Source organism: Neomonachus schauinslandi, chromosome 10 (assembly GCF_002201575.2).
Source record: "Neomonachus schauinslandi chromosome 10, ASM220157v2, whole genome shotgun sequence".
Taxonomy (NCBI): domain Eukaryota; kingdom Metazoa; phylum Chordata; class Mammalia; order Carnivora; family Phocidae; genus Neomonachus; species Neomonachus schauinslandi.
The window spans coordinates 50,089,551-50,115,718 of NC_058412.1; the positions used below are offsets into that span (position 1 = coordinate 50,089,551).

The 26,168-nt window shown below is 38.8% G+C and overlaps 1 protein-coding gene across 4 annotated transcripts in view; it reads left to right on the plus strand.

Annotated features, from left to right (window-relative positions):
- EXOC6B (exocyst complex component 6B) overlaps window positions 1-26,168 on the plus strand; it is a 618,113-nt gene that overhangs the window by 422,960 nt on the left and 168,985 nt on the right. For all 4 annotated transcript variants that reach the window (XM_021699245.1, XM_021699246.2, XM_044918888.1 and 1 more), the window contains one exon: window positions 8,036-8,177. In XM_021699245.1, the coding sequence (XP_021554920.1) occupies window positions 8,036-8,177 (142 nt within the window). The remainder of the gene's footprint in view (window positions 1-8,035; window positions 8,178-26,168) is intronic.

The following is a 26,168-nucleotide window of genomic DNA, read 5'->3' on the forward strand; positions in this document are numbered from 1 at the left end:
ATGTACTAATAAAGAGGAATTGGAATCTGAAATTAAAAACCAATGTCGTTGGGGCGCCTGGGTGGTTCAGTCGGTGAAGTGGCTGCCTTCGACTCAGGTCATGATCCCAGGGTCCTGGGACCAAGCCCCGGTCAGACTCCCTGCTCAGCGGGGAGCCTGCTTCTCTTTCTCCCTCTGCCTGCCTCTCTGCCTACTTGTGCTCTCTCTCTATCTCTCTGTCAAATAAATAAATAAAATCTTCAAAAAAAAATTATGAAAACCAATGTCATTCTTAATCTCAGGAAACAAACTGAGGGTTGCTGGAGTGGTGGGGGGTGGGAGGGATGGGGTGGCTGGGTGATAGACATTGGGGAGGGTATGTGCTATGGTGAGTGCTGTGAATTGTGTAAGACTGATGAATCACAGACCTGTACCTCTGAAACAAATAATACATTATATGTTAAAAAAAAAAAAAGAAAGATACTAGGAAGGGAAAAATGAAGGGGGAGAAATCGGAGTGGGAGATGAACCATGAGAGACTGGACTCTGACAAACAAACAGAGTTCTAGAGGGGCTGGGGGTGGGGGGATGGGTTAGCCCAGTGATGGGTATTAAAGAGGGCATGTATTGAATGGAGCACTGGGTATTATATGCAAACAATGAATCATGGAACACTACATCAAAAAAAAAAATTTAAAAATAATCAATGTCGTTTACAAATCCCAAACCAGGAAATACTCTGTAACAAAGAAAAATGTGCTAAACATGTGCACTTAAAACTGTAAAACATTACCAAAAAAAAAAAAAAAAATTAAAGAAGATCTAACTAAATAGAAAGGTATCCTGTATTTATGGACACAACATTAAAATGTCAGTTCTCCCAAAATTAATGTAAAGCAACTCTTCTCCACCAGGCCTCTGGGTGAGAATTAAACCCCAATGCCCTAAGGCATCCACGATATATAATGAAGTAACATTTCTTCTATGTATGTGGAATTGTACTAGCTATACCAATCTTGAAGGAAATGAGTATAGATGCTAAAAAGCTGATTTTAAGATTTATATGAAAATTCAAGAATTTAAAATAAAATAAGACTGTTTTGAAAAGGGGGAATAATAGAGAATTTGATGCTGCCTGATTTCTGTATCTACTGTAAAGCTTTAGTAAGTAAGAGAGTGAAGTATTGGCATAAAGATTGACCAAGAGATCAATGGAACCGAATAGGGAGTCTGCTTTTCAACAGAGTGGCCTCTGCTGTATCACTGTGTTGCACACTAATATTGAATACTACAGTGTACACGCTATTGAAACTCATATTACACCACATGTTAACTACCTGGAATTTAGATGAAAACTTTTAAAAAATAAATAAAAACATGTTCGACAATCTCTACCTCCACTCACTACCAACATGGACAATAAACTTGAACAGGTACTTTTTCAAAGAGGTCATCCATTTGACCAGTAGGCATATGAAAAGATGCTTTAACAGAATGACTCATGAAGGAATGCAAATTGAGACTACGATAAGATACCACTATGCACTGGCAAAATAGCATGAATTAAAAAGCCTTGCAATACCGAGTGTTGGAAAAGATACAGAACAGCTCTCATACATTGCTCATGGGAGTATGAAATGGTAAAAGCACTCTGAAGAACGTTGGCAGTTCCTGATAAAATTAAATATATAACTACTCTGTGATCTAGCAGTCTCACTCCTAGGTATTTTTCCAAGGAAAATGAATATTTCCACTTAAAGACTTTATTCACAATAGCCCCCAAATAGAAATAACCCAAATACATACCAGTAGGACAAAATGAACAAACAAATGGTGATTTATTCATACTCCTCAGCAATAAAAAGGAACAAACTATAGATACATGCAATAACATGGATGAATCTCAAAAACATGCCGAGTGAAAAAGCTAGGCACAGAAGAGGACTGAAGGGTTCTTTTTATATGAAGTTCAAGAACAAGCAGAACTAATCTATGAGGCCATGAGTCAGAAAGGTTATCTCATGGTGTGGGTGGATCTACTGATTTGAAAAGGGCCTGAGAAACTTCCGAGTTGGTGGAAATGTTCTGTATCTTGAGCTGGATGGCAGTGTTACAGGTTTTTACATATGAAAAGTTCATCAAGCTATATTCTTAAGATTTGCACATGTACTTTGTAATTATACCTCAGTAAAAGCATGCATTGCAAAAAGTGTTTTTTAAAGATTTCTTGTGTTTCCTAAAAGGTGACTGAGAATAAGAAAGTGAAACAAGTGGATAAGTCTCAGAACTAGGTTTATAGCATCTAGTAAATCTCTCCTCTGACTTCTCCTTCCATCCACATCCTGAGTATGTACTCCCAGTTTTCTGTGGACTAGGCTTTTCTCTTTGGACTTCTTAATTTTTTCATGCCAAGTTATGTAGGGATTGTTTTCTTTTATTTTTTATCCTTTTCTTATTTTTGATTTCTAGGTGTTCATCATCTCATTGTAGGCTCAAATAACACTACATATGTTGTCCAGCATATTTTGACTATCATCCTTGGGCCTCATTTTTTTTTTTAAGCTGTTAGAGAACTTTTGTTTGTCTAGAATGGGGATTTATGTGTGATTTTAATGAGAGGATATTTATACAGATTCTCTAATTGAGTTTAAGAATGTTCTTTGGACAGGATTGTAAGACATGAATTCAGTTTGGTGGGAAAATCTACTTAGGGAAAATGTGTGATTTTTAAGGTAGTTTAAGGATCATAGTGAAGTGAAAATTTGTTGTGGGATTTCTGCAGCACATGGGAACCAAAGTTCCAGGCATGGGTCCCAGGTGACAGAAACATATGGGAAGATCCAGAGCTCCTCCGAACGTAACTTATTGAATGTCCATCCTAAATAAATAGAAGGCTTAGTGCTCTCGAATGAAGTGGCCTCATCCAGAGCTATGGGCTATTGAGGAAAAAGGAACAAGGTAGCTTCCTTGTTCAGTGAAGGAAAGGAACTTAAAAATCAAGTTCCAAAAGATCAAGTTCCATGGGGCAGGCAGAAGTAAGACAAAGATCCATGTTAAAGGAAATGCCTATGGTAGAGGTCATGGTTGAAGGTCAAGGAAGCGGAGGCACCAGGTATACACAGAGAGGGAACAATTTATAGGGTGGCTTTACATTCTCTCTGAGTAGTTCGTACTTGCCTTGCTGGATCATTTTCTGTGTCTGAACTTTTCCCTGTTTCACAGTGAAATAATTCATTAAATAACTTGAGAAAGAAAAATTTGACAAACCAAAATGTGAGCAAGGGAGTGTTATTCAGGAGGCAGAAGCAAAAGAGAAAGTTGGCGTGAAAGGACAGCTCTCTTTTACAGCAGAGTTCCTAGCACTCTGCATTTGTCTTACTGTGAAACTTGCTAAGATTACCCCAAGAAAGAGAAATTTGGCTTTGGCCATTTGCAGTGAGTAAGACAAGATCGTTGGTGGTCTTGGACTCAGGGTCTGATCCAGTACGTTGACAGAGAGCTGTGGTTGGAGTCCATTCTCAATACCTACTGTGAACTCAGCTTTCTCTTGATGAGGAAAGGAGAAAAAGCTTCCCGCTCAGTATCCTGGCCTTTCAGATTTGTGTGATTTGTATCTTCCTGCCCTCTTCATTCCCTTATCCCATGTCACAGAGCAACAGAAACATGTAGCAACTACCGAAGTCCCTTTACTGGGAAGCAGGATCAAATGATAAGTCTTTGAAGTCTGACAGGACTGGATTCACATCCTAGATCCACCACTTACAAGACACAGTCAATAGCTTAACCCCTCTCTCCTCATCTATAAATCAAGGATTAAATACCTTATGGGGTTATTACGAGAATTATGTGAGAATATTTTCAAAACATTTGGACATAGTCAATGCTCAATAAATCGAGGCAGCTGCTCTGGTGGTAGTGGTAGAGATATTGGTTGGGATTGATGATGGTGATGCTTTCTCTAAGCTTTTCACCTCTATTCACTTGTGTTCGGTGATACGCACTTAGTATTGTGTAATTGAAGTACATTGTAATTGAAAGTAATGAATACTGAGCTTTCTGTAGGTCTTCGAAGGAGTCTGGAAGATTTCTGTACATTGGTGTTTTTTTAAAAGATTTTGTTTATTGGGCACCTGGGTGGCTCAGTTGGTTAAGCGACTGCCTTCGGCTCAGGTCATGGTCCTGGAGTCCCTGGATCGAGTCCCGCATCGGGCTCCCTGATGGCGAGGAGCCTGCTTCTCCCTCTAACCCTCCCCCCTCTCATGTACTCTCTCTCATTCTCACTCTCTCAAATAAATAAATAAATCTTTAAAAAAAAAGATTTTGTTTATTTATTTGAGAGAGAGAGAAAGCAGGAGCAGGGAGAGCAGCAGAGGGAGAGGGAGAAGCAGGCTCCCCACTGAGCAGGGAACCGGATGCTGGGATCGTGACCTGAGGCTAAGGCAGACACTTAATCGACTGAGCCATCCAGGTGCCCCCTATACATTTGTTTTAATTGAGTTTAGTTGTGTCTTTGTGTAAGAAACAGTGGATATCTCTTCCCTTTTCGTAAAGAGAATCAGATACTTCCGAGATACAAAGTTAGGTATTAGTGTGTATCTACTTTGCACAGTTTGGATGCCATAGTTTCTTTCCTTGCAAACCGTATGCTTTTCGAGAAAATGTACATGCATGATATGACGGTGCAGTATATCACCCCGTGTAAAGTATTATGATACAAGGAAGACAGTAAATAGAGTAGGACGTAGGAGGGATAATTTGAATTAGAGAATATAAATCTGGGTATATTTTTGAAGTGAGTGAGTTGATTTGGTTACCAAAGACCTACATGGTGAAAATCAAAAAAAGTGTTTTCATGGGTCTTGACTCATGTCCAGTGATGGTTCTCACTATGGTCATAAGCCTGACTTTGAATTAACATCATGAATTTTCTCACCAGTTGACCCTCTCCCTTTCCCAAACTTAAAAAAAAAAAAAGTAATTGTAACTGGATTGAAAACTAATGTGAACTATTTAAGTGGTTTGGTAGTGGACTTTCAGTTCATTTAGGTGATATTTATTGATTGTCTTGGAGTATGTAAATATTCTGGAGCATTGAGTGGCAACATGATGTTGCCTGTTGAGCTAGTTATAAGACCTTGTGACTCAAATCGCCCTGCATCCCAGGTTCCTTCAAAATATGATGATAATTGTTAGCTCATTTTTCATCTTGTTTTGCATTCTATCTTAATTCTTATGCATCGTACACTAGCACTATTACAGCTTCATAAGATACAGCCTAGATGTGATTAGGTTGATTTGAAACTGTTCCTAGAGGTATCCAAAAGGCAGTTTATGGGACATTTCATCAGTTTAGGTTTTCCTAAGTCCAAAGTTCTTACCCTGTCCTAAAGATTGTGGCTGCATGTTCTTAAAATCCGCTTCGTAATAAGATTACTTAATAAATAGGATGAAACTATCAATTTTTATTGCATAGTGTGTTGGTTGTTATTGCCTGAGTCTGTGTTTATCCTTTCTTAAAAAGCCTATGGACACCTTGGTGGTAATGGAAACCAGAAGTGAAAAGGGGAATGGGTAGCAAACTGTGAATTAGCAAAGTTCCAAAATGCTTTCTAGAGTTGGCAAAATATTTAACAATGAACACATTCATTTCTGCAATTATCATTTTGTTTGGAAATAAATAATTAGCTTGAGGGGAAGTAGGGTATAAAGTAATTGGAGGGCAGTTAAATAACTCAGTATGTTAAGAGTAGTACAATGCATGATCATATATAAGTGCATTTGGCTTTATTGATTGATACATATTGATCGGGACTTGAAAGCCAAGGCTATGTTTCATGTTAATATGTTAAGGTTAATAAGCCATTTGCTATTTTGAGATGAGTAATGAGTCAGGAAGATCAGCTAACATTGCACAGTCAATAAGTGGTGGAGAATAAAAATTGAGACTTTCTGACTCTAAGCTAAGCTATCTTATTTTTATTTTACCAGTCCAGTTTTGCTTTTCCTTGGCAATCTATTTTGGCTGCTGAAACAAGCCTTTCAAGTGCTATCTTCTTCAGCCTCTAGCTTCACTGGGCTTTTAGCTCTTTGATTTTCACAACATCTCCATGTTCAGCTTGTCGGGTTCTTTAAGTATCTGTCTTGGCCTAGATAATTATGTTGGGCTACACATTAAAAAGAAAGCCACAGCCAATACTCAGTATTTGAAGAGTTGGCTCCTGAACTGCCACTCTCTTACCTGTGTGGGCCTAGTCTATGTCTTGGATAATCCATTAACGTTGTTATCATCTGGACCAGGTTTTGCTCCATGGTTCCGTTTCAGACAGTGTAAGATTTACTACTGCTTTTCAGGTGATGGTGTAGCGGAAAGATACAGATTTAGGACTAGGTAGATATACCAAAGAGCTGTATGAGTTTGTCTAAATTTCTGAACTTCCCAGAAAGCCTTAGTGTATTCATCTACAAGAAAAAAGAATATCAACTTCTTGCTGTGATTCAGAGAATGAGATGAAACAGCATAAGATGTCAGCTGCTTAAGTGTAGCACATCTTGGGCGTATGGTAATGCCCAAGAGGTAGTTTCTTACCCTTTTCTCTGGCCTCTGCTCTGCATTGCTGTTTCTGGGCATCTGCTTTAGGCTTATCCTTATTCCTTCACTCCACTCCAGCTCTCACTGTTGAAAAGCCACAGACAAGGCTTCTCACGTCTTTGATCTGCCCCCTCTGATTGTTCACCCAGAGCCTGTAACTGGTGAACTTTCTGGCTCCTTGGTGTGCTACCTGTTCCCGGTCTCCAGTGGGTTTAACTGAATGCAAGCCATTTAATGTGGATTTCATTTATAATGCACCTTCTTTCTCAGTTGGCCTGTACAGTACTCCCTAACTTAAGTATTTCCATTTGTTGTCTTAAATCATCCAGAGTGTGGATCTTCGGAACATACAAACAGAACCGTATAGATGAGGAACACTTTTTTTTAAGATTTTATTTTATTTTTTTAAGTAATCTCTACACCCAGTATGGGGCTTGAACTCAAAACCCTGAGATCAAGAGTCACATCCTCCACCAGCTGAGCCAGCCAGGCACCCCTCAGTGTTCATTTTTTTAAAAAAACAAAATTCATCCTTTTAATTATTCTTTTTCAGGAAATTTTTGTAGTTCTTTTCATTTTTTATGTGTTAAATCATAAAGCCCTTTGGTTTCTAGATAAATTAAGGAATGAGTGGTGTTTACATTTGTTTTTTAAGAATTATAGAAATTTTGGAAGGGACTTTTTGAAATTTATTCTCTGCAGAAAAATTCCTTTTTAGTTTAATTAAGATTTCGGAGGGCCACCTGGGTGGCTCAGTCGTTAAGCATCTGCCTTCGGCTCAGGTCATGATCCCAGGGTCCTGGGATCGAGGCCCCCCCCCACCCTCCGCCCCGGCTTGGCTCCCTGCTCCACGGGAAGCCTGCTTCTCCCTCTCCCTCTCCCACTCCCCCTGCTTGTGTTCTCTCTCTCGTTGTGTCTCTCTGTCAAATAAATAAAATCTTTAAAAAAAGAAAAAGATTTTGGAGACAAACCATGAGAGACTCTGGACTCCAGGAAACAAACAGGGTTACAGAAGGGAGGGGGTTGGGAGGATGGGGTAGCTGGGTGATGGGTATTAAGGAGGGCACGTGTTGTGATGAGCACTGGGTGTTTTACACAACTAATGAATCGTTGAACACTACATCAAAAACTAATAATGTACTACATGTTCCACTAACTGAACATAATAAAAAAAAAAAGGAAAAAAAGAATACTGTTTATCTATTGTTGATTTGGGAAAAAAGTGCTTCTTGAATAAATAGCTGGGCTTTACGAATTTTAGTTTCATGTTATAGCTATATAACTCATGGTGATGAAGGTAATATTTAAGATGATTGCCACCAGGCACTATTAATCCAAGATTATTGAATGCCGAGGATACCATGAAAAAACTTAAAGGAATTCCTAATTGAAAAATAAATTCTTGTAATTTTTGTTGGAATTTCATTTTGGTCCATTAACATGATGATTTACACTCTTATATTTCAGGGAAAGGTGGCCCAAACAGCATGTATGTCAGCTTGCAAGCACTTAGCCACATCCTTGATGCAACTTTTGCTGGAAGCTGAAGTAAGACAGCTCACCCTGGGAGCATTACAGCAGTTCAACTTGGATGTCAGAGAATGTGAACGTAAGACAGGGAGCCATCCCTTTGCTTGTTTGTTTTACCCGAGTGTGTACTCCCTTCTATGAAAAAAAATAAGTTTAGGTCTGTGAGTTCTTTGTTCCCGATGGAGTTGACGAATACCTGTATGCCAGAGACAATTTGAAGGGTGTGTAGAAATAGTCCATAAGTAAACTTATTTGAGCACCCAGAGGTGCCTAGGCCCCTATGTAGAACAGAGATCTCTGGTCACTTAAACAAGTGTGCAGTCTAGAGGGGGATAGAAGGCAGACATGCATTTCATACACACCAAAGAAAACCTGATTCGTCCAAAGACTTCAAAAGAATGCAGTTCCCAGCCACTTTTTTTTTTTATATTTTAAAACTATTTCTACATCTTACCTGCAAACTCTTCTTCATCTAAAGAACAAATGTGTGTGCATTTATCAGTCAGAGATGCTTTCTATTACAGGTAGAAACAGAAAATTTTAGACAGAGTGGTTTAAAAAATAGGTTTTATTTTTCTTAGAGAGTTGCTTTATTGATTTAGTTGCTCAGTGGTGTCATCAAGGAGTTGGGCTATTTTTTTTTTAGTAGAGTTGACACAATGTTACGATAGTTTCAGGTGTACAACATACTGATTCAGCTTCTCTATACCTTATGCTGTGCTCCCAAGCGCAGCTCCCATCTGCAGCATGCACTACTATTACAGTATTGTTGACTGTATTCCTATGCTGTGTCTTTTATTCCCGTGACTTATGCATTCCTTAACTGGAAGCCTGTATCTCCCACTCCCCTTCACCCCTTTGCCCATTCCCCCACCCCTTCTCCCTCTGGCAACCAGCAGTTTGTTTTCTGTATTTAGAGGTCTGATTCTGCTTTTTGTTTGTTTATTCATTTGTTTTGTTTTTTAAATTCCACGGATGAGTGAAATTATATGGTATTTAGAGGACCCAGGCTCTTTTGCTCCCGCTCCTCTGCCATACTTAAGAGTGTGGACTTTTCCTCTTCGTACATATTATTCCTTCTCACAGATATATTATAGTCAGAAGAGACTCACGTTCCCTCAAAAAAATAAAAACAGAAATGCCACATGACCCAGTAATTCCGCTTCTAAGTATTTAAGAAAACAGAAACACTAATCTGAAAAGATCTATGCACCCCTATGTTTATTGTAGCATTACTTACAATAGCCAAAATATGGAAACAACCTAAGTGTCCACAGAGAAATGAGTGGAGAAAGAAGATGTGATATATATCTACAATGGAATATTATTCAGCCATAAAAAGAATGAAATCTTGCCATTCACAACAACATGATGGACCTAGAGAGTATTGTGCTAAGTGAAATAAGTCAGAAAGAAAAAGGCAAATAACATACGTTCACTTAAATGTGGAATCTAGAAAATAAAACAAAAAAAAACCCAGAAATAGACTCATAAATACAGAAAAACTGGTGTTGCCAGAGGGAGGGTGGGAGATGGACAAAATAGGTGATGGAGATTAAGAGGTACAAAATTCTACTTAAAAAATAAAGTGACAGAGGTGAAAATTAGAGCTTAGGGAGTACAGTCAATACTGTAATAACTTTGTATGGTGGCTCACTTGTGGTGAGCATTTTGTGATGATATAATTGTCAAATCACTATGTTGTACACTTGAAACTAATATAATATTGTATGTCAGCTATACTTCAATTAGAAAAAAGAAGAGGAGGAGACTTAACATTCAAGACAGGAAAAAAAGAGGCCATTCTCACTTATTCCTTTTATTAAGAAAATTAAGACCTTTTCAGGAGACCCCTAACAAACTTCCCTGTCTGCCTCATTGGTAATAGAGCAGTTACGTGGTCACCTTCAGCTCTAAGGGAAGCCACGAGATTATCTGGCAAAGTGACAGAGGACCATCGTTATCGGGATAGTTGATTCATCATGAATCATCCCCTTGGAGTTGAACATAAAATTAGTACTGTTTAGGAAAGAGAAAGAAGAAATGAAGAGTGTTCTGGTGTTCATTGTGCTGTCAGTGAGAAATGAAAATGAACAAAAATGCTATGACAACTTGAATTTTTTTTTTCTGATTTGAAGAAAATCAGTGGAAAATTCTAAAAGTGTGCTAATACTTCTTCCCCATTTTTTAATTTTTACTGCCTGTTGGTTTCCCTTGGTTGACTTTTGATGGCTAGAAATTAAGGTTTATTGACAATGCTGTTCTTAATTAATTACTTACTGGAGACTTCCAGTTTCAGTCACCACAGAATAACAGGTATCAACGTTGTTTCTGCCATAAACAACTGTAAAACTGGATAAACTGTATAAAGCAATTCTTTTCATGTATTTGGCAGTAGACAGCACAAAGCTGTGATCTTTCAGAAAGGGGAAATGCATAAGGTAAACTTGACATTCACTCTTGTTTTCTGTCTGGGGGGACTATCCAAACAGCTGCACAGGAAAGTAGAGCCCAAATCAAAAGCAGGGTTTTACACAGAAAAAAACAAAACAAGAAACAGAGATTGGCCCAAGGGCTGGTGAGGCAGCTGGGATTTGTGGGGCAAGATACGAGGGAGCAAGGAATTGTTTAGCTCTAGAGGTCTACATTGGAGAGCCCTTGAGTCTTTGGTTAAAAACTAAGTTGCCATGTGCAGGGTAAAATCCTGTGAGGCCTGGCAGAGAACAGCTACTGAGGATCTGTGAGTTGAATAGGAATGCCAGAGGTCATAGAGTGCTAAGAGACATTGGAATCCTGACCAACCAAAGTTGAGAGACCAGCTAATCATCCTGTACATTCAGTAAGACCCCAAAAAGTTAGGCCCTAAGAGTACTCAAGCTCTAGAGTAAGAGCCAATCTTGATCCACCCTAACAAAGCCTAATAATGATTCTTAACAAGATAAAGGTGATCTACCAATAAAACAACTGCCTGCCAAAACAAAACTCAACTGTCTTTGAAGGAAGAGGAACACACAAAAAATTTCAGACTCTTAACCACATAGCCTCAAAAATTTCACAGCAAAAAGCTAAGATTTGACATGCAAAGACACAGGAAAATGTGACCCATAACAAGAAAAAACAGGCAATAGAAATAGGCCCACTGGTAACAGAAATGTGGAAAACAACAGACAGGGCCTTTAAAAATCTGCATATAGATATATTTAACACTTTAAACTGTAGCTGAATTTTTTTCCGGCTTTGATAAAAAGCATTAACCCATTGATTCAAAAAGCTCAATGAATCTTAAGCAGGATAAACACGGAGCCACACCGAAGTACATTATGGTCAGATTGCTAAAAAATAAAAATAAATAAAAGAGAAAATCTTTAAAGCATCCAAGAAGAAAAGACACATTATATAATGAAAGGCAATGATAAAAATGACTGCTTCTTATCAGAAACAGTGCAACCGGAAGGCAATAGAATGTCTTCAAAGTACTGAAAGGAAAGAAAAACAAAAAAAGGCCTGTGAACCTAAAACTCTATGTCTTGTAAAACATATCCTTCACAAATCAAGATTAGATAAAGCCATTTCACATAAAGAGAAGTTAAGAAAATTTGTTTACCAGGTTTGCACTACAACTCATTTAAAAGGTAGTTTTTCCAGTTGAAGGGCAATACTCGATGCTGACTCAGATCTACAAGGCAGATTACATTGTTCAACGAGGTCTACAGCAATAGATACATCTTTGTCTAGAATCTTCACACTACCTTATTAAGACAGGACATTAACTCCCCTTTTCTTGAATCTGGGCAAGTTTGTGACTTGATTATAACCAACAGAATGTGGCAGAAGTGGCCTTTGTGACTTGGGTGGCTAGATCATAAAAGGCAGTGCAGCTGTCATCACCTTAGTTAGCTGCTGCCTGAGAAGTCCCCCTACCTTGAGGCCTCCATGATGTGAGGAAACCCAAATCAGCTTTTTTGGGGAGACCACCTGGGGAAGCTCTGATGCCTGACATGTTAAATTTTATGTCATTGGTGCTGTATTTTGTTATATTCCTTTAAATAGTGTTAGATTTTGTTGTGACCTGCATTTACATTACATGGGATTGATTGGAATCTTTCAAGGACTTGCTGTTAAGTTTACATCGGGTCCAGAGCCACTTTTTATGTAGGTCTTATTAACCCCAAATCTAAAGCACCGCCTTTCAAAGGATTCTACCTGATGTCCCAGGTATCTGGAGACCTTTCAGTTCTGGCTGGTGGGAATACAAAATATGTCCATCTCTGTAAAAGCTCCATAAATTATTCAGCCTGTTTATTTCTGGTGGTACTTTCCCCAGTCTTGGTAGTTTCTTCTCAGACATGCCCAGATTAGTACTCAGCCAAGTATTCAGTGGGACCTTTCTGCAGTTTTCCTGAGTCCTCTCATTTGTAGCTTCCACCAATGTGGTATTTGGCCCTGAAAATACTAGTTGCCTTGGCATTCTGGACCATACTCTTGGACTTTTCAACTCAGATGGCCATGTTTTGTTTGGATTCCCTCCGTATGCCCGCTTTGCATCACAGCCTGGAAACTGCCTCTGGGTATGCTTCCCTGGTTGGTTTTCTTTCTTTCTGAGATCACAGTCTTGCACTGACTGTCATCTAGTATCTAAAAACATTCCTTCACATGCTTTGTCCATTTTTGAGGGTTTTTTTGTTTTCTCTTTTTTATCCAGTGGGAAGGTGAGTCCTCTTCCTATTACTCCATCATGACCAGTACCAGACTCAAACATCTTCTCATGCTTTTTAAAAATTTTATATTTTGCAGAAACAGAAACTGCTTTTTGTGGAATTTGGGGGGGAGGGAAGATAAGTACAAAGAGAAAATAAAAATCACCATATTCTCATCATTCAGAAAAATCACCATATTCTCATCATTCAGAAATAAGTATAATTCCAGGGATTATATTCAGAAGTGGTGATATCCAGCAGCCACAGAATTTTTTCTAGAAATCATCCATCCGATTCCTTGCATCTAGTTAGTCCAAATTGTTTTACATGCCTCTGTCTTAACCAGTTATTTACCAGGAGGATAAAAACATAATGATTGGCTAGACCAATCAAAATTGATTTTTAGTATTGGGTATAAAGTCATCCATTTCCAAGTTTTGAGGAAAGAGTAGAACCTCATTCTGATATAAAGAAAAGGAAGAACAGGGCTTTGGAGTGGGCGAACCAACCAATGTCATTGGTTTAACAACAAAGTCTGATGAATGATTGGGACTGACTACATGACTGCATTTAGTCAGAGCTAAAAGGTAAAGGGGAATGGAGGTGATAAGGCTAAAAATATACGAGCCTAGAGGAAGAGGAGTGATGGTCTAGGAGAAGCACTGGGGAGTAAGAAAGATGCCCATGTTGTGGCCTGATTCTGGAGGACATTTTACGTAGAAGAATGAGCAGCTTCTACTTGAGAGAATGATAGGCAAATTGGTATCCTTAGTAGAGACCTAGCTTTCAGATAAGGCTAGGAGGTAGAGAGATCCCTTAATGAAAGGGTGGAAACCTAATAGAGTTTGTTAACCATGCCAAAGAGGTTCCAGAGAGCCAGTACTGTATCTGAAAAGCCATTTGATATTGGTAATAGCCTTTCAGACTTAGGATCAGCTCAAAGCCAACATTTGTAGGGCCTGAGACAGTGCCTCCAATAACCATATTACCACTGAAATTTTTTTCTCCATATATTGTGGAACCACTAAGGTTCATCGATTTAGAGTTTTAATGTTTCATTTCTGATTGTCAGTAATTTATCTGTCAAGAAACTTTCCATGGACATTTATTTTACCTTAAAAGAAAGAATTCTATTCCACGTCTTTTGCTATACCATCCCCCTAATTCTTTTTTTCTTTAGATGCTCAGTGGTCTATAAAAAATCTTAAAGAAATGATACATAAGATTCAAGTAACTATACAGAGGCGTATAAAAGCAGCCCCAAATGACAAGATAATTAACACTTACATCTTTCTACCCAGTGGTGTGTGCATGCAGTATTTTCTCTATTGTCTGTGAGTCCTTGCAAGAACTGTATAGGTCCTGAAAGAAATCAAACTCTGGACAAGGTAGAATGTGAATGTACCTTAAGTGTTTGACTCTCAGGCCTGGGCTGCCATTTTCATAGATCCCAAGTACATAGAGGAATTGTATACATTACCACGAGCCTGAGAAATTCAGCTAGTTTAGTGTAGTCATTAAGAACATAGAGTTCAGTCAGCTCACTCAACCAAATGGATTCAAGTCACCACTTAGATTTAGCGTGGCCATGTGTCAATTATTTAACCTCTCACGCGCCATTTATGAAACAGGAGTGTAATAGTAGCTAATACTACAGGGATGGGGTCAGAATTAAATAAGAAAATGCATGAAAGGGTTTATTTCATGGCCAGCAAAACACTAACTATGCATTAAGGAGTGGCTTCTCCTGTTATCATAAGCAGTAGCAGCCCAGCAGCTGATAAATATCCAGAACTCTCAGAAGGTCTTTTGCAGGCCACTCAAACCTTTGTCTACAGTTTATAAATCAGGTAGGTTTGGAGATGCCCTTTTACTTGGCATACGAAATTCATTTTTGTTTTTGGTAGCTGTCTGTGAAACTGCTGCGGTCGTCCTGAAAGGTCTGGTCCAGAACCAACGATTTTCCGATTCTCAGAGTGATGCTCTTGTAAGATAGCAGTCAGGTGGCTCAGCTGTTTACAAGAAATAGTAACTATGCTTAGGGCATCATTATCTAACAGGAATGTTGTTGTTATGTAATTCTTCCTGACTGGACTACTAAACCAAACACCTTTAAAGTGGAGGCTCTTAGGAATTCAGGAGGTGTGAGGAAAATATTCCTTTCCCTTTCATAATTGACAGTGACCTCCGGGTATTTCTGCTTTGTATAGATTTCATCTTACACCTCCATCTGTCTGTATGTCTTAGATTTGGTTTTGGATGTTGGAACCTGGCAGAGAAACTGGATTTTAAATATTAGCAAGTCTTAATAGCCTGTAATTCACCTCCTTAGCCAAACTTGGGCTGCTGTATCATTCATGTCCTTCCAAGTCAGTCTGTGTCTGGATTTGGAATTTCATAAGCTTTCTCTTTGTGCATTCTAAATAAAGAGGTGTAGCTTCATAGTCAAGCTGAATTACTTGTTTACAGCATTAATTCAGTGATCTGTTCACTTATTCAACAAATGTATGTGGGGCCCCCTACTCTGTGCAGAGTACCATGCTGGAGGCTGGAAATACAATGGGAAACAGTGGATTTTAAATAGGAGAGTGACTTGATTAGATTTTTTTTTTTTTTAAGATTTTATTTATTTATTTGTCAGAGAGAGAAAGAGAGCGCACACAAGCAGGGGGAGCAGCTGGCAGAGGAGAGGGAGAAGCAGGCTCCCCGCTGAGCAGGGAGCCCAAGGCGGGCTCGATCCCAGGACTGTGGGATCATGACCTGAGCTGAAGGCAGATGCTTAACCAACTGAGGCACCTGGACGCCCCTACATTTGTATTTTTAAAAGGGACTTTGCATTTATTAGGAGCCATTGAGACCAGTAATAAGGCTGCTGCAGTATAGAGATGCATGATAGAGATGAGTTGGGAGCTTCGGCCTATTTCTGCACAATATTTCAAGCCATGAAAATGAATGAATCAACTCATTTAACCTCCCTGAGTCCATCAATAAACCAGAAATACTGATCTCCACTCTGTCTCACAGTATTGTTAGGAAGTGAAATGAGATAATGTATATAAAATCATTTATAAACAGCCATGGAAATTTTATTACATTAATCATTTCTTTACCCATATGCTTTTATGTGTTTTTCTTATTTTCTTTCCTACTTCCACTGGGATATGGTTTATAATGTTAAATGTTTTCAGTTTTTAGTTACCTACTCAGTTTCCTAAATTATTCAAAAGATCGGTATATTAAAAGTATAATATAATTAAGCCAAATCCAGGGCACATTTGGTTGCAAAGAAATGCAGCAGGAATGGAATCTTTTAAAATGTGGAGGAATCCATTTCCCAGGACCCATCAGTCTTTTGCACAGAATAAACTGGGCCCTCGAACAAGAAGGTAAGAGAGAATGCACCTTGCCTAATTCTCTCAGTTCTTTAATGGTCAAGTTAATCTGGCCTTGGTTTACTGTTTTGGGAAGGGCTCCAAAGTCTTCCATTTCACCATTCTTATACTAGCCCTCACTTGACAGGTCAGGAAACCAATGTGGAGAGTCTACCGAAACTCAGGATTTTGGAAAACAACTTCAAAGTAAATCCATGATCTCACTAAGCCTACTATGAGAGAACATAATGGCAGAACGCCATTTGTCACTTACCCTCCATAAGTCTCCACTCTCACTGAAAGATCAGATAGCTTTCTGCATCCCTAAAGAGTTAGCTTTAGCTCAAAAGATCCAGTAGTTCCTAAGAAGTTTTAACATTTCAATCTTTGTATATACTCACTAAAATAAATGGCTTTGGTTCCCCTCCTGATACAGACTCAGGTGTGTTTTAGCTAATGTTAATCAGGCAAACCTTAATAGGCTTGCTTATGATTTTGCCACTGGCATTTCAGAACTAAAGAATCTTTATAAAGTGATCTCTGTGAACCTTAAATGCCAGGCCCAAACAACTGCCAATTGGGATACATGCACTCACTTCTTTTGATTTTCTGCACTACTTGAGCCCACCTATCCTTGACTCCCATTCCATGTAGTTAATTCTCTAGCTTTGGTTACTCACACGTGAGGCTCGCTTAGAGAGGCCTCCAGAAATTCATTTACCTATGTCTTCTTGATTCGAGGGAGAGAGAACAGAGTCCTCAGGACTCCGGTGAGAAACATAAGGGAAGCACACCTGACACACCCACACTATACCGTTCTTCTTTTGCGGCCTTTGAAGTTTATATTATGCGAAGGGAGTTCTGGCCCTTAAATAACATCTAAGCCAGTGCTAAGCCCCAATCTGCATCAGCCCACCAAGCACACTGTTAAAATAACTGCTAGTTCGTACATTCAGTCAAGCCTCTCCAGGGAGATGCCCTAGAGTAATTAATTTGTCAGTCAAGATTATGTTTAGTCGTCCTTGAATAAGTAGTGCAGAATGCATATCCCCACCGTTTTCCCTATTTTTGCTGAGTCCCTAGAAGACCCTTATTTACATTTCCTTCTCAATAGAATTCTTTTCTTCTTTACTTTTATTTTGCATATCGCCCTTTGAGCCCATGTTGTGTTTAGATCCGAGTCACAGGGCAAAATTCAACGAGGGATGGAATATAGTGGAGCAGACTGCCACTTCTCTGGCAGGGAGGACACGGTGGAGAGCATTCGGGAGAAAGCCGGGGGAGCAAGGTTCCACAATTTCTTGCAGTACTCTTGCATCTATCAAGGTAGTATGGTGAGATTATGAAGACAGCTGGTATATCAGTTCATAACTGGAAAGATCAATTTATGCGCTTCGTTTTCAACCCACTCAGCTCTCCAGCTGCAGATAGAAGGGAATTCTTGCAATAGAGCCTCACGACGGTCCTTCGTTTCCTTGGATTTTTGGGCTCCACATTCTAGCAAGGACCAGAGTTTTCCCCATTTTCATGTTTGCCCAGTGTTGTTCAGAGCTTTCACGTGACTCGTATTCTTCCATTTCTTTCAATTGATCAATGGCAGCACAGCCTAGTCCTCCAAAGCATCACCCTCAGTGGGAACTTGTTCCCCGGTGACTTAAGATAATGCCTTAATTATGAGCTTGGCTGCCACATTCCTCAGACTGTTGACTTCCTGGAAAACGATGGGAGGTCTCAATGCCCTTTTCCCTGCCATCACCTGCTAACCAATTTCAAACATTCTACTTTTTCTCCAAAGTCTTTTGTTGGCCAGCTCAATCCCTAACAATCTGTCTTAATTAGACTATGTTTATTTGCAAGGAACAGAAATCTCTTCATACCAGTTCAAAAATAAAAGAAAGCTTATTTTAAATATATGCATTTCATAGAATCCAAGAAAAAGGTAAACAGTAAATCAGTTAGGGTAGGGATTGTGTCTGCCCTGATTGTTCCTGTCTCCTTAGCACTTAGCACAGCGCCTGACATATGGTGCTTGCTTAATAAATATTTATTGAGTGAATAAAAATGACTTGATTAGCAACATCCTCCATTTCTGGAGCTCTTCTGTCAGCTCTGAGAATGGGAGGGAGTCCAAGTCGGAAGTAGTTCGGATGGATGTCATGTGATATGCATAGCAAGACAGCCTGCGATATAGTTGGAATCCTAAGGAATATTCTTTTAGGAGGATGTACACCTGGCAGGGCAATGATTGGCAACTTCAGTACATATATCCTACCACCAACCTCTATGGATTATAAAGCCGTCTTTGCCACCAACACTCAATTTGCAATATATAAACCGGGTAAATGCATAGTAATTTAAAATTGTAGTTGATAGATGGATTGGCCTTTGAAACCAGATCTTCATTTTAGCAGTTTGGGCATACTTACCTCCTCCTTTACACCTCAGTTTCTTTATTTGTGAAATGAAGTTACAGTTGGTGTAACTCATAGACTTGTTGTGATGATTAAGTAATTACTCATAGAAAATGCTCAATAACTGTTAGCCACTGTCCTCATTGTCGCTGTCACTGTCATTATCAGTAGAAAGAGTAGTAGGCTGGAAGTCAAGAAACTTGTATTATAACCTCGTGGTTGCCACCAACTAGCTGTATGGACTTGGGAATCCTTTAAACCTGGTTGGGCCTGCGGCTTCTTATTTACAAAATGAGAATGTTGGGCTAGATGATTTCTAAATTTCTGTTTAAAGATAGCATTATTTAGTGTGGGAGGGAAGATCATGTGGATATTTTTATGTCGTATAGAGTTATAAGGATTAAATAAGATAATGCATATGAAAGCCTTTACAGATCTTACATATGTAAGTATTTGTTAACATCGGTAAATATTAAATGTTTATTAGTTTTCATTATAGTTATATACAATGCCATGTTCCCCAGGGGACTTAGACTCAGAGTACGTGGGAGCAGAGAGCAGGCTCTGAGTGACTGCTATCAGGGGCTCTTATACATTCGATGACCACTGGAATAGGTCAATAATTTTTTTCTCAAAGACACTTTCTATATAATTCTTTAAGGCAGGATTGTCTCAGAGTCTGCTTCATACTATTGACTTTTGGATAACATTGGCTTAGGAAGAAAGTCAAGCTGCATAGTGAAGACCTGAAGCATTGCAGTAGCCTAAGGAGAGGTCAGGGTGGTCGTGGGCAAACTTGGAGTTGCCATGATGAAACGTGTTGGTTAAGCAGTCCTGAATTTCAGAGGACACTAAAGAGTATAAATCCATCTCTTGGAAACTCAGTTATCGGGACCTGAGTACTGGTGGAAATAGAGTTAAAGGAGAGAAGTTGGCTCTCTACGAAATTAAAGAAATCTTGGAAATGTTAAATCATTGTAACAAATGGCACCATTTCCTAAGGGATTCTTGTGAAAAGTTTAGAATTGACTTCCTTTCCAATTAAAGTATATATATTTTTTACTTTATCTAAAGGACACTTTTCAGATTTGGTACCTCTTCAAGTCTTAAAAGGGAGCCATCTGAAGAATCTAAGGTTTGAAGAGAGACAAAAAGGAAATTTGAGCTTAGTAAAATTTTAAATCCGATCTCTCTGGGTTATATGAAGATAACAGATGCCTCTTTTCACAGGGTCTGTGTAGTGCTTGAAGATGCAAATGACCTATGGGTAGACTATTGAAGGACATTTTGTGTGTTTCAGTATCATTAATTTCAGATCCCCTAGCTTCTATCTTCAGCCTCATCTTTCTGAATTATAATTTTAAAACAAGCTTTCTCTTTCTGCTCTCTTCCGTCTGAGAAACAATAAGGTAAGAAGATTGATGATAGACTTTGAGTTCATATACAGAAAAATAAACTTTTTTTTTTATAATTTGCAGTGCTTTGCACATGGGCAAATCTAAGGATAATTAGTCATTATTACTTTTAATATGATGGAAACAATAACTTGTTCCATGAGGCAAGCTCCATGGCTAATGAATTTTGTCTTTTGGTTGATCGACTGGTTAATGGAATCAAAAATATTTTGTATCGCTTCTTTACAATTACGCTTTCATTCTCTACTGGAAGTACATAGGAATTTGGGTAGCCAGTCTTAACAGAGCATATTTTTGTTTATCTACTTTATCATTTGTTTTCCCCTTTTCTCAGTTTCATTTTATATTCCTGGATCTGTAATTCTCATTTTGATTCTGGATCTGCATTGAAACTTACAGATTTGCTAGAGAGAATCATGAAGTTGGCAGTTGTATATGTATATATGCAGTAATCAAGAGTTCACCCTCTGCATTCTTTTCTTTCTCTGCAAGACCTGGAATACTGTAGATGTCCATACAAGACATCAGATTTAAAACTCAAGTACAGTGGGAATTTGTAGGATGAAAATAGAGGCCATAGCCTCTCAGGTACACAGCTCCCAATCAACATATTATGCAAACTCTTCTTTGAAACTTACCGATTTGATTGTAGGGCTTCATCCCTCCCCCACTTTCCAGATCCTTACCAGTTCTTTTTAAATGCAGGGTTGAGCTTGGATTTTCAGATCTAAAATGATGTGGGAAGAGCACAAACTGCAAACATCTTCCTTCTCTCCAAAATAGGCAGTACAAAAGCCCTGCTTTGTTTGCTGTTGTCTTCCCATGACTATAAGGTTTGTCATGCTAGGTGCTGTGCTATTATGATGTGCCTCTCTGCTTTGGAGAACCCAAATAGAAGTCTTCCCTGCCATTAAAATGACAGTGTCACTTCTCTTTGACTATGGATGATGGGCCCTAGACCCTCTAAGACGACTCTTCTCAGACATGGGTCAGTGAGTAGTACCCACTCAGCAGTTATTTTGGTTTATGGGCTGTAGTTCCTTGAATTCCAGAAGATAAGGAAGTCATTGTCTCTCTGAGCCCACTGCCAGACACCTGGTCATTTGATAGTAGGTGCTGCCAACCTGAGCAGTGAGGGCAGGCAACCTGCTCTTCCTCACCATGGCTGAAGATGCCATCCTTGTCAAGCAAATGGAGATGGATCATGCTGCTCTAACCTTGTTATACATCACTGTCAAGCCTGCTCTTGGCTTCCAGAGATTGGCCAACGCAGACAGAGTATTTTTCCTGTAGTGAATATTACCTTGGATTGTTTGTGGGGTGTAATACAAAGGACCTGCTACATGAAGGATCATAATTTCGAATCAAGGTTCTCTTTCTGTGACAAACTCTCTCAATACCCTAAATTCTGTCTGGCTGTTTGGAAAATGTCATACTTGTCCCATCTCTAAATAAGGGCAGTGACCAATTCCTCTTTGAAATTGTTTAGATTTTTCTTCCTGGTTTTATTTCAAGGGATATTTTGGGGGGGTGGGGGTTGGTGGTGGCAGGAGAGTTACCTTAAACAGTTGGTAGTTTCCAAAAAGCTATTTTCCTGCTGCATGGTTTTGGAAAGGAGAATACCAGATTTCTGTTTGTTTGTTTGTTTGTTTGTTTAAGTGATATTCCAAACTTGGTGCTCCTTCCCTCTTTCTCTACAGTTTCCATTTTAGCTGTTTCCGTTTTTATTCCTTATTTTTTCACAACTTTGAGACCTTATACACTTTGGAAATTATAGGGACCAGAACGATTAAGAAATGCCTTTACAAAGAAGGAAAAAATTAAAAATATATTTTGGTTATTGCTACTTTCCTGTCACTTGACCCTGGTCCCAGACTTGGGAAAAGAGGTTTTTTTACAGTAGAAGGAGTATATTATAGCGATTTCTTACTCTCCAGAATCTTTTTACTGTTTCTTCATTAGAAACTTAAAAAAACAATTATTTAAAATTTTTCATTAATCCCCATAATTCGCTTTAAAACACCCAAAAGCATTTTTAGGGAGAATTGAGCCAGTAGAAATCATTGCTCATCTTAATCATTGCAAACCTGAGACCTCACAACTAGCCCCAGAACAGCATATAGCCATCTCTTTCTGCTCGGTCAGCTAGCTCCAAGCATCACCTCAGCTGAAAGTTATTTTATTTCTTTAGCATTGCTGACTCCTTCCATCAAGCCATTTGTACATCCCTTTTACTCACGTAGGCCCTAATCTTAATGCTTGTAATAAGCCAGAGTCTCCCAAGAATATCTGATGCGTTCACTGCTCTCGCTTGTCTCCAAGCATTTACACTGGGGCATTTTATACATTTCATATTTTCTTTGGCCCTTACTTTATGTCTTTGGAGCTGAGGCCCGTAAACTATTTATTTTAATTGAGCCATTTTGTAGGGTGTAAATCAGGAAGCCATATTAAATAGCATATTTATTTAAAAATTAGTTTAATTGTTGAAAATTGACAGACTTCTTGCCCCCAGGTCTGCAAGAAGTTCCCATAACATTCTAATCCATCTGCTACTTTTAGGTGGAACACACCTTATACATCTCAAAAAATTGATGTAAGTCCTAGTTTTTATAAGACATTTTAAAAGAAAACATTTCGTGTCTTTCAATCATTACTTGCTCTGGTATTTCAGCATTTAACAGATTCTGATGTGAGTTAAACCCTCTAGTCTGCTTTTAGCATTACAAATTATAAAAATTTATCTTTTTTCTCTTTTCCTCTATTTTATCGATTTGTGTGTGTATATATATGTGTGTGTGAGTGAGAGGAGAGAGAGGGAAAAGTTGAGGAGACCTGAATTTCTCCAGAAGATCACCTTAGCATTTCCAATTTTTATATTTCTGAGATTGGAACTTGGAAAACATGAGGGAAATATCTTTGCCAGTGCTTCCATTTAGAAAAGCTAAGTTTCCTGTGAGTCAATGTATAGAATTTTGTAAGTTTTGCCTATAATGTTCTGTAATTGTGGTTGATCCATACTTTACTTCTATTTTCCACTCCTGTCCTGAGAGGAGAAAGTGGTATGGTGGGTCACTGGTGAATTGAGACCTGTGTCTTTCTCTTTGCTTGATCACTAAGTAGCTGTGAATAATACACTTAATCTCTTTTAAAATCTTTTTACTGATTTGTTATATATGAATGGTTTGGACTAGGCTATCCAACTGAACTACATGGGTAGGAGTTAGCCATTCAAGTGGGATGAGGTAGATTGGGAAGGATGTTCTGTCTAAGGCAGGTGTTTGTTTAAATTCTGGGAGGAAATAAAAAGCACGGCATATTAGAGAACTAAAAGTAGTTCATTATGACTGGAGATAGGGTGAAATGAAGTGGGATAGCCAAGAGGAAATGATGAAAATACAATCATTCTTGGATCCTGGAAGACTTATTGAGAAGTATATACTTTATTCTAGGTACATAGGGAGCTTGGTCATGTTTTATTGTATGAGAATGACATGGTCATTTTCTGCTTTAGGAAAATCACTGTGGCAAAATTGTGAAAAATGCATAGAAGAGGGGCAAGCCTAAATACAGAAACTAGTAGGGTTGCCAGATAAAAAAAACAGGATACCCAGTTAAATGTGAATTTCAGGGGAAAAATTGAATTTCAGATAAACAGTGAATAATTTTGGGTGCCTGGGTGATCAGTCGGTTGAGTATCTGCCTTTGGCTCAGGTCATGATACCAGGGTCCAGGGATTGGGCCCCGCAGGGAGCCTGCTTCTCCCTCTCCCTTTTCTACTCCCCCCTGCTGTGCACTCTTGCGTGCACGCGCGCCCTCTCTCTCTCAGTCAAATAAATAAATAAAATCTTACAAAATAAAACAGTTTTCTACTCCCCCTGCTTGTGCGCTCTTGCGTGCACGCTCTCTCTCTCTTTCTCAGTCAAATAAATAAATAAAATCTTAAAAAAAAAAACCAGTGAATAATTTTATATAATACTGCATGGTACATGCAAATGTCAGGTAAGATAAGGACTGAAAAAGTGTTGCTTTAGTAAGAAGGAAGCCAAAGTAAACTTTAGAGAGAATACTTTTAGTGGAAGTTGGGGTGGAAGAAACCAGATTACAGAGAGGTCAGGAATGAGTGGAAGATAAAGAAGTTGAATCAGTGCTTGTAAACAACTCTTTCAGAAATTGAGTTTGAAAGAGAAGAAAGAATAGGTTATTTCATTGCCTCTGAGAATTTCAGTGGTTATTTTTCTTTATGTTGCCATTGTTCAGCCTAATGATTTGGGACTGGGGCAAATAACTTCAAACCTTTTATATAATGTAACTGAGAATAAAAGAAAAATAATTCTTCCTTTATTTTTTTTTTTGTGGGCATCAGTAAAATTTGCCTAGTCATTTTCCTCTTCTTTCTGTCATTCTCTTCCCTTTCTTCTGAATGATGTGCCTTTCTGGAGAAATTCAAATCTCCATTTTCCACCCAATACCAGCAGTCAGTCTGCTTGAGGCCTGCCCTTTCCCTCCGAATCACTGAAATCTCTTTGTCAACTGTCCGCCTGTCAGTGGATGGAAACAAGGTATAGCCTAAGCCCCTGCCCAGGCAATTAACCAGGGGAAAGAGTGAGGTTCTCTACTTTTCCCTAGAAAAGCATTTTTGAGGGCTTTTCAGCAAGGATCATTTGAAAGACCGGAGTGCTTTTAATACTTGAAATGTTCATTTATCTCCTATACTTTCTAGCACTCAAGATATTCCTTTAAAAGCACCAGTGTATCATGGAAAGAAGTTGCTTATGTGCCTTAAGAAACAATTATTTTCATTTCCTTTTCCTCCAGCTAACCTAAATTCTCTTTAAACACCAATCTCCCTCTCAGCAGGGCCTAGGAGTTAAAATCCTTAATCCTTCCTCTAGAGCTCCGGAGCTGTGTCCGAAGTCCATTCCTTGACCCTTTACCTAGTAACTATCAGCTGAAGGGCTCCGGTTGCACTAACAGAGATTCTCTTCTTTTGTTTTTGTTTCTTTGTTTGTTTGTTTTAGGGGGAAAAAAGGAAAGGGAAAACACACCCTAAACTGAGTTCTCAGCAGCACAGTTTATGTTCTCTAAGTAAGATGGATCCTGAGGATCCTACGTTTAGGTCTTGACCTCTGGAGGTAAATCCATTAGCCTATGTAACCAGAATGGGAGAATAGTATTTATGTTAATATTGATCTAATGCAGACATTTAACATGGATGTTAGATCATTGTTTTAGAACTTTATATTAAATTTCCACTGTAGGGGAAATACTTCCCAGTGGATACTCGAACAATTTCATAAAGCAAAGAAGCAAAGCTAGTAAATAAAGAAAATGTTAACGTTCTCTGGGCAAGATATATAGAACTTTTTACTTTGCCATGTCAGAAATGATCTCTAATAATGAAGACTTGTTTTAATTTAGTATCTTAAAATTTTTAATTCAGTGAAGAAGTGGCGAGGTAGGGAGAAAAAGCATATTATTTTATTGCATCAAATTCCAATAATTTTCACATTAATTATGCTGGGACATGTGTATGGCTATAGCCTAGATGTTAAAATGGACCCCATATCAAGTTATATTGCGCTTGATCTGGATGGGACTTTGTGTTCCAACAGCAATTCTCTGACACCAACTGGGTGTCCTACAATTCAATCCATTTCTAGCACTGACAACCTGGAGTTATTACAGACCCCACAAGTTAAGGAGTCAGTCGCATAAGACTGCCTCTCTTCAGACATCAACCACAAGTCTCAGGTGTCCAAGCCACTCATACTTCTTCCTAGCTGACTGCAGATTCAGGGCTCCCCACACTCCCTTGGGTTCAATAATTCACTAGAAGACTCACAGAAATCACTGAAAGTTCTGTACTTCTGATTATAGTTTCATTATAAAGGCTGTAACTTGGGAACAGCCAAATGGAAGATATGTAGAGGTCAGGGTCCTGGGGAGGAGGGTAGATAGCACAGAGTTTCCATGTCTTCTCCTCATTAGAATCTGGGCATGTCACCCTTCCAGCACATCAATGTGTTCACTAATCAAGAAGATTTACTGAGCTTCGGTGTCCAGAGTTTTTATATGGGCTTGCATTACATGGGCATGATTGAATAAGTAATTGGCTACATAAATGGAATCAATCTCTAGCCCCTTTATGCTCCCTGGAGACTGGGGTTGGGGCT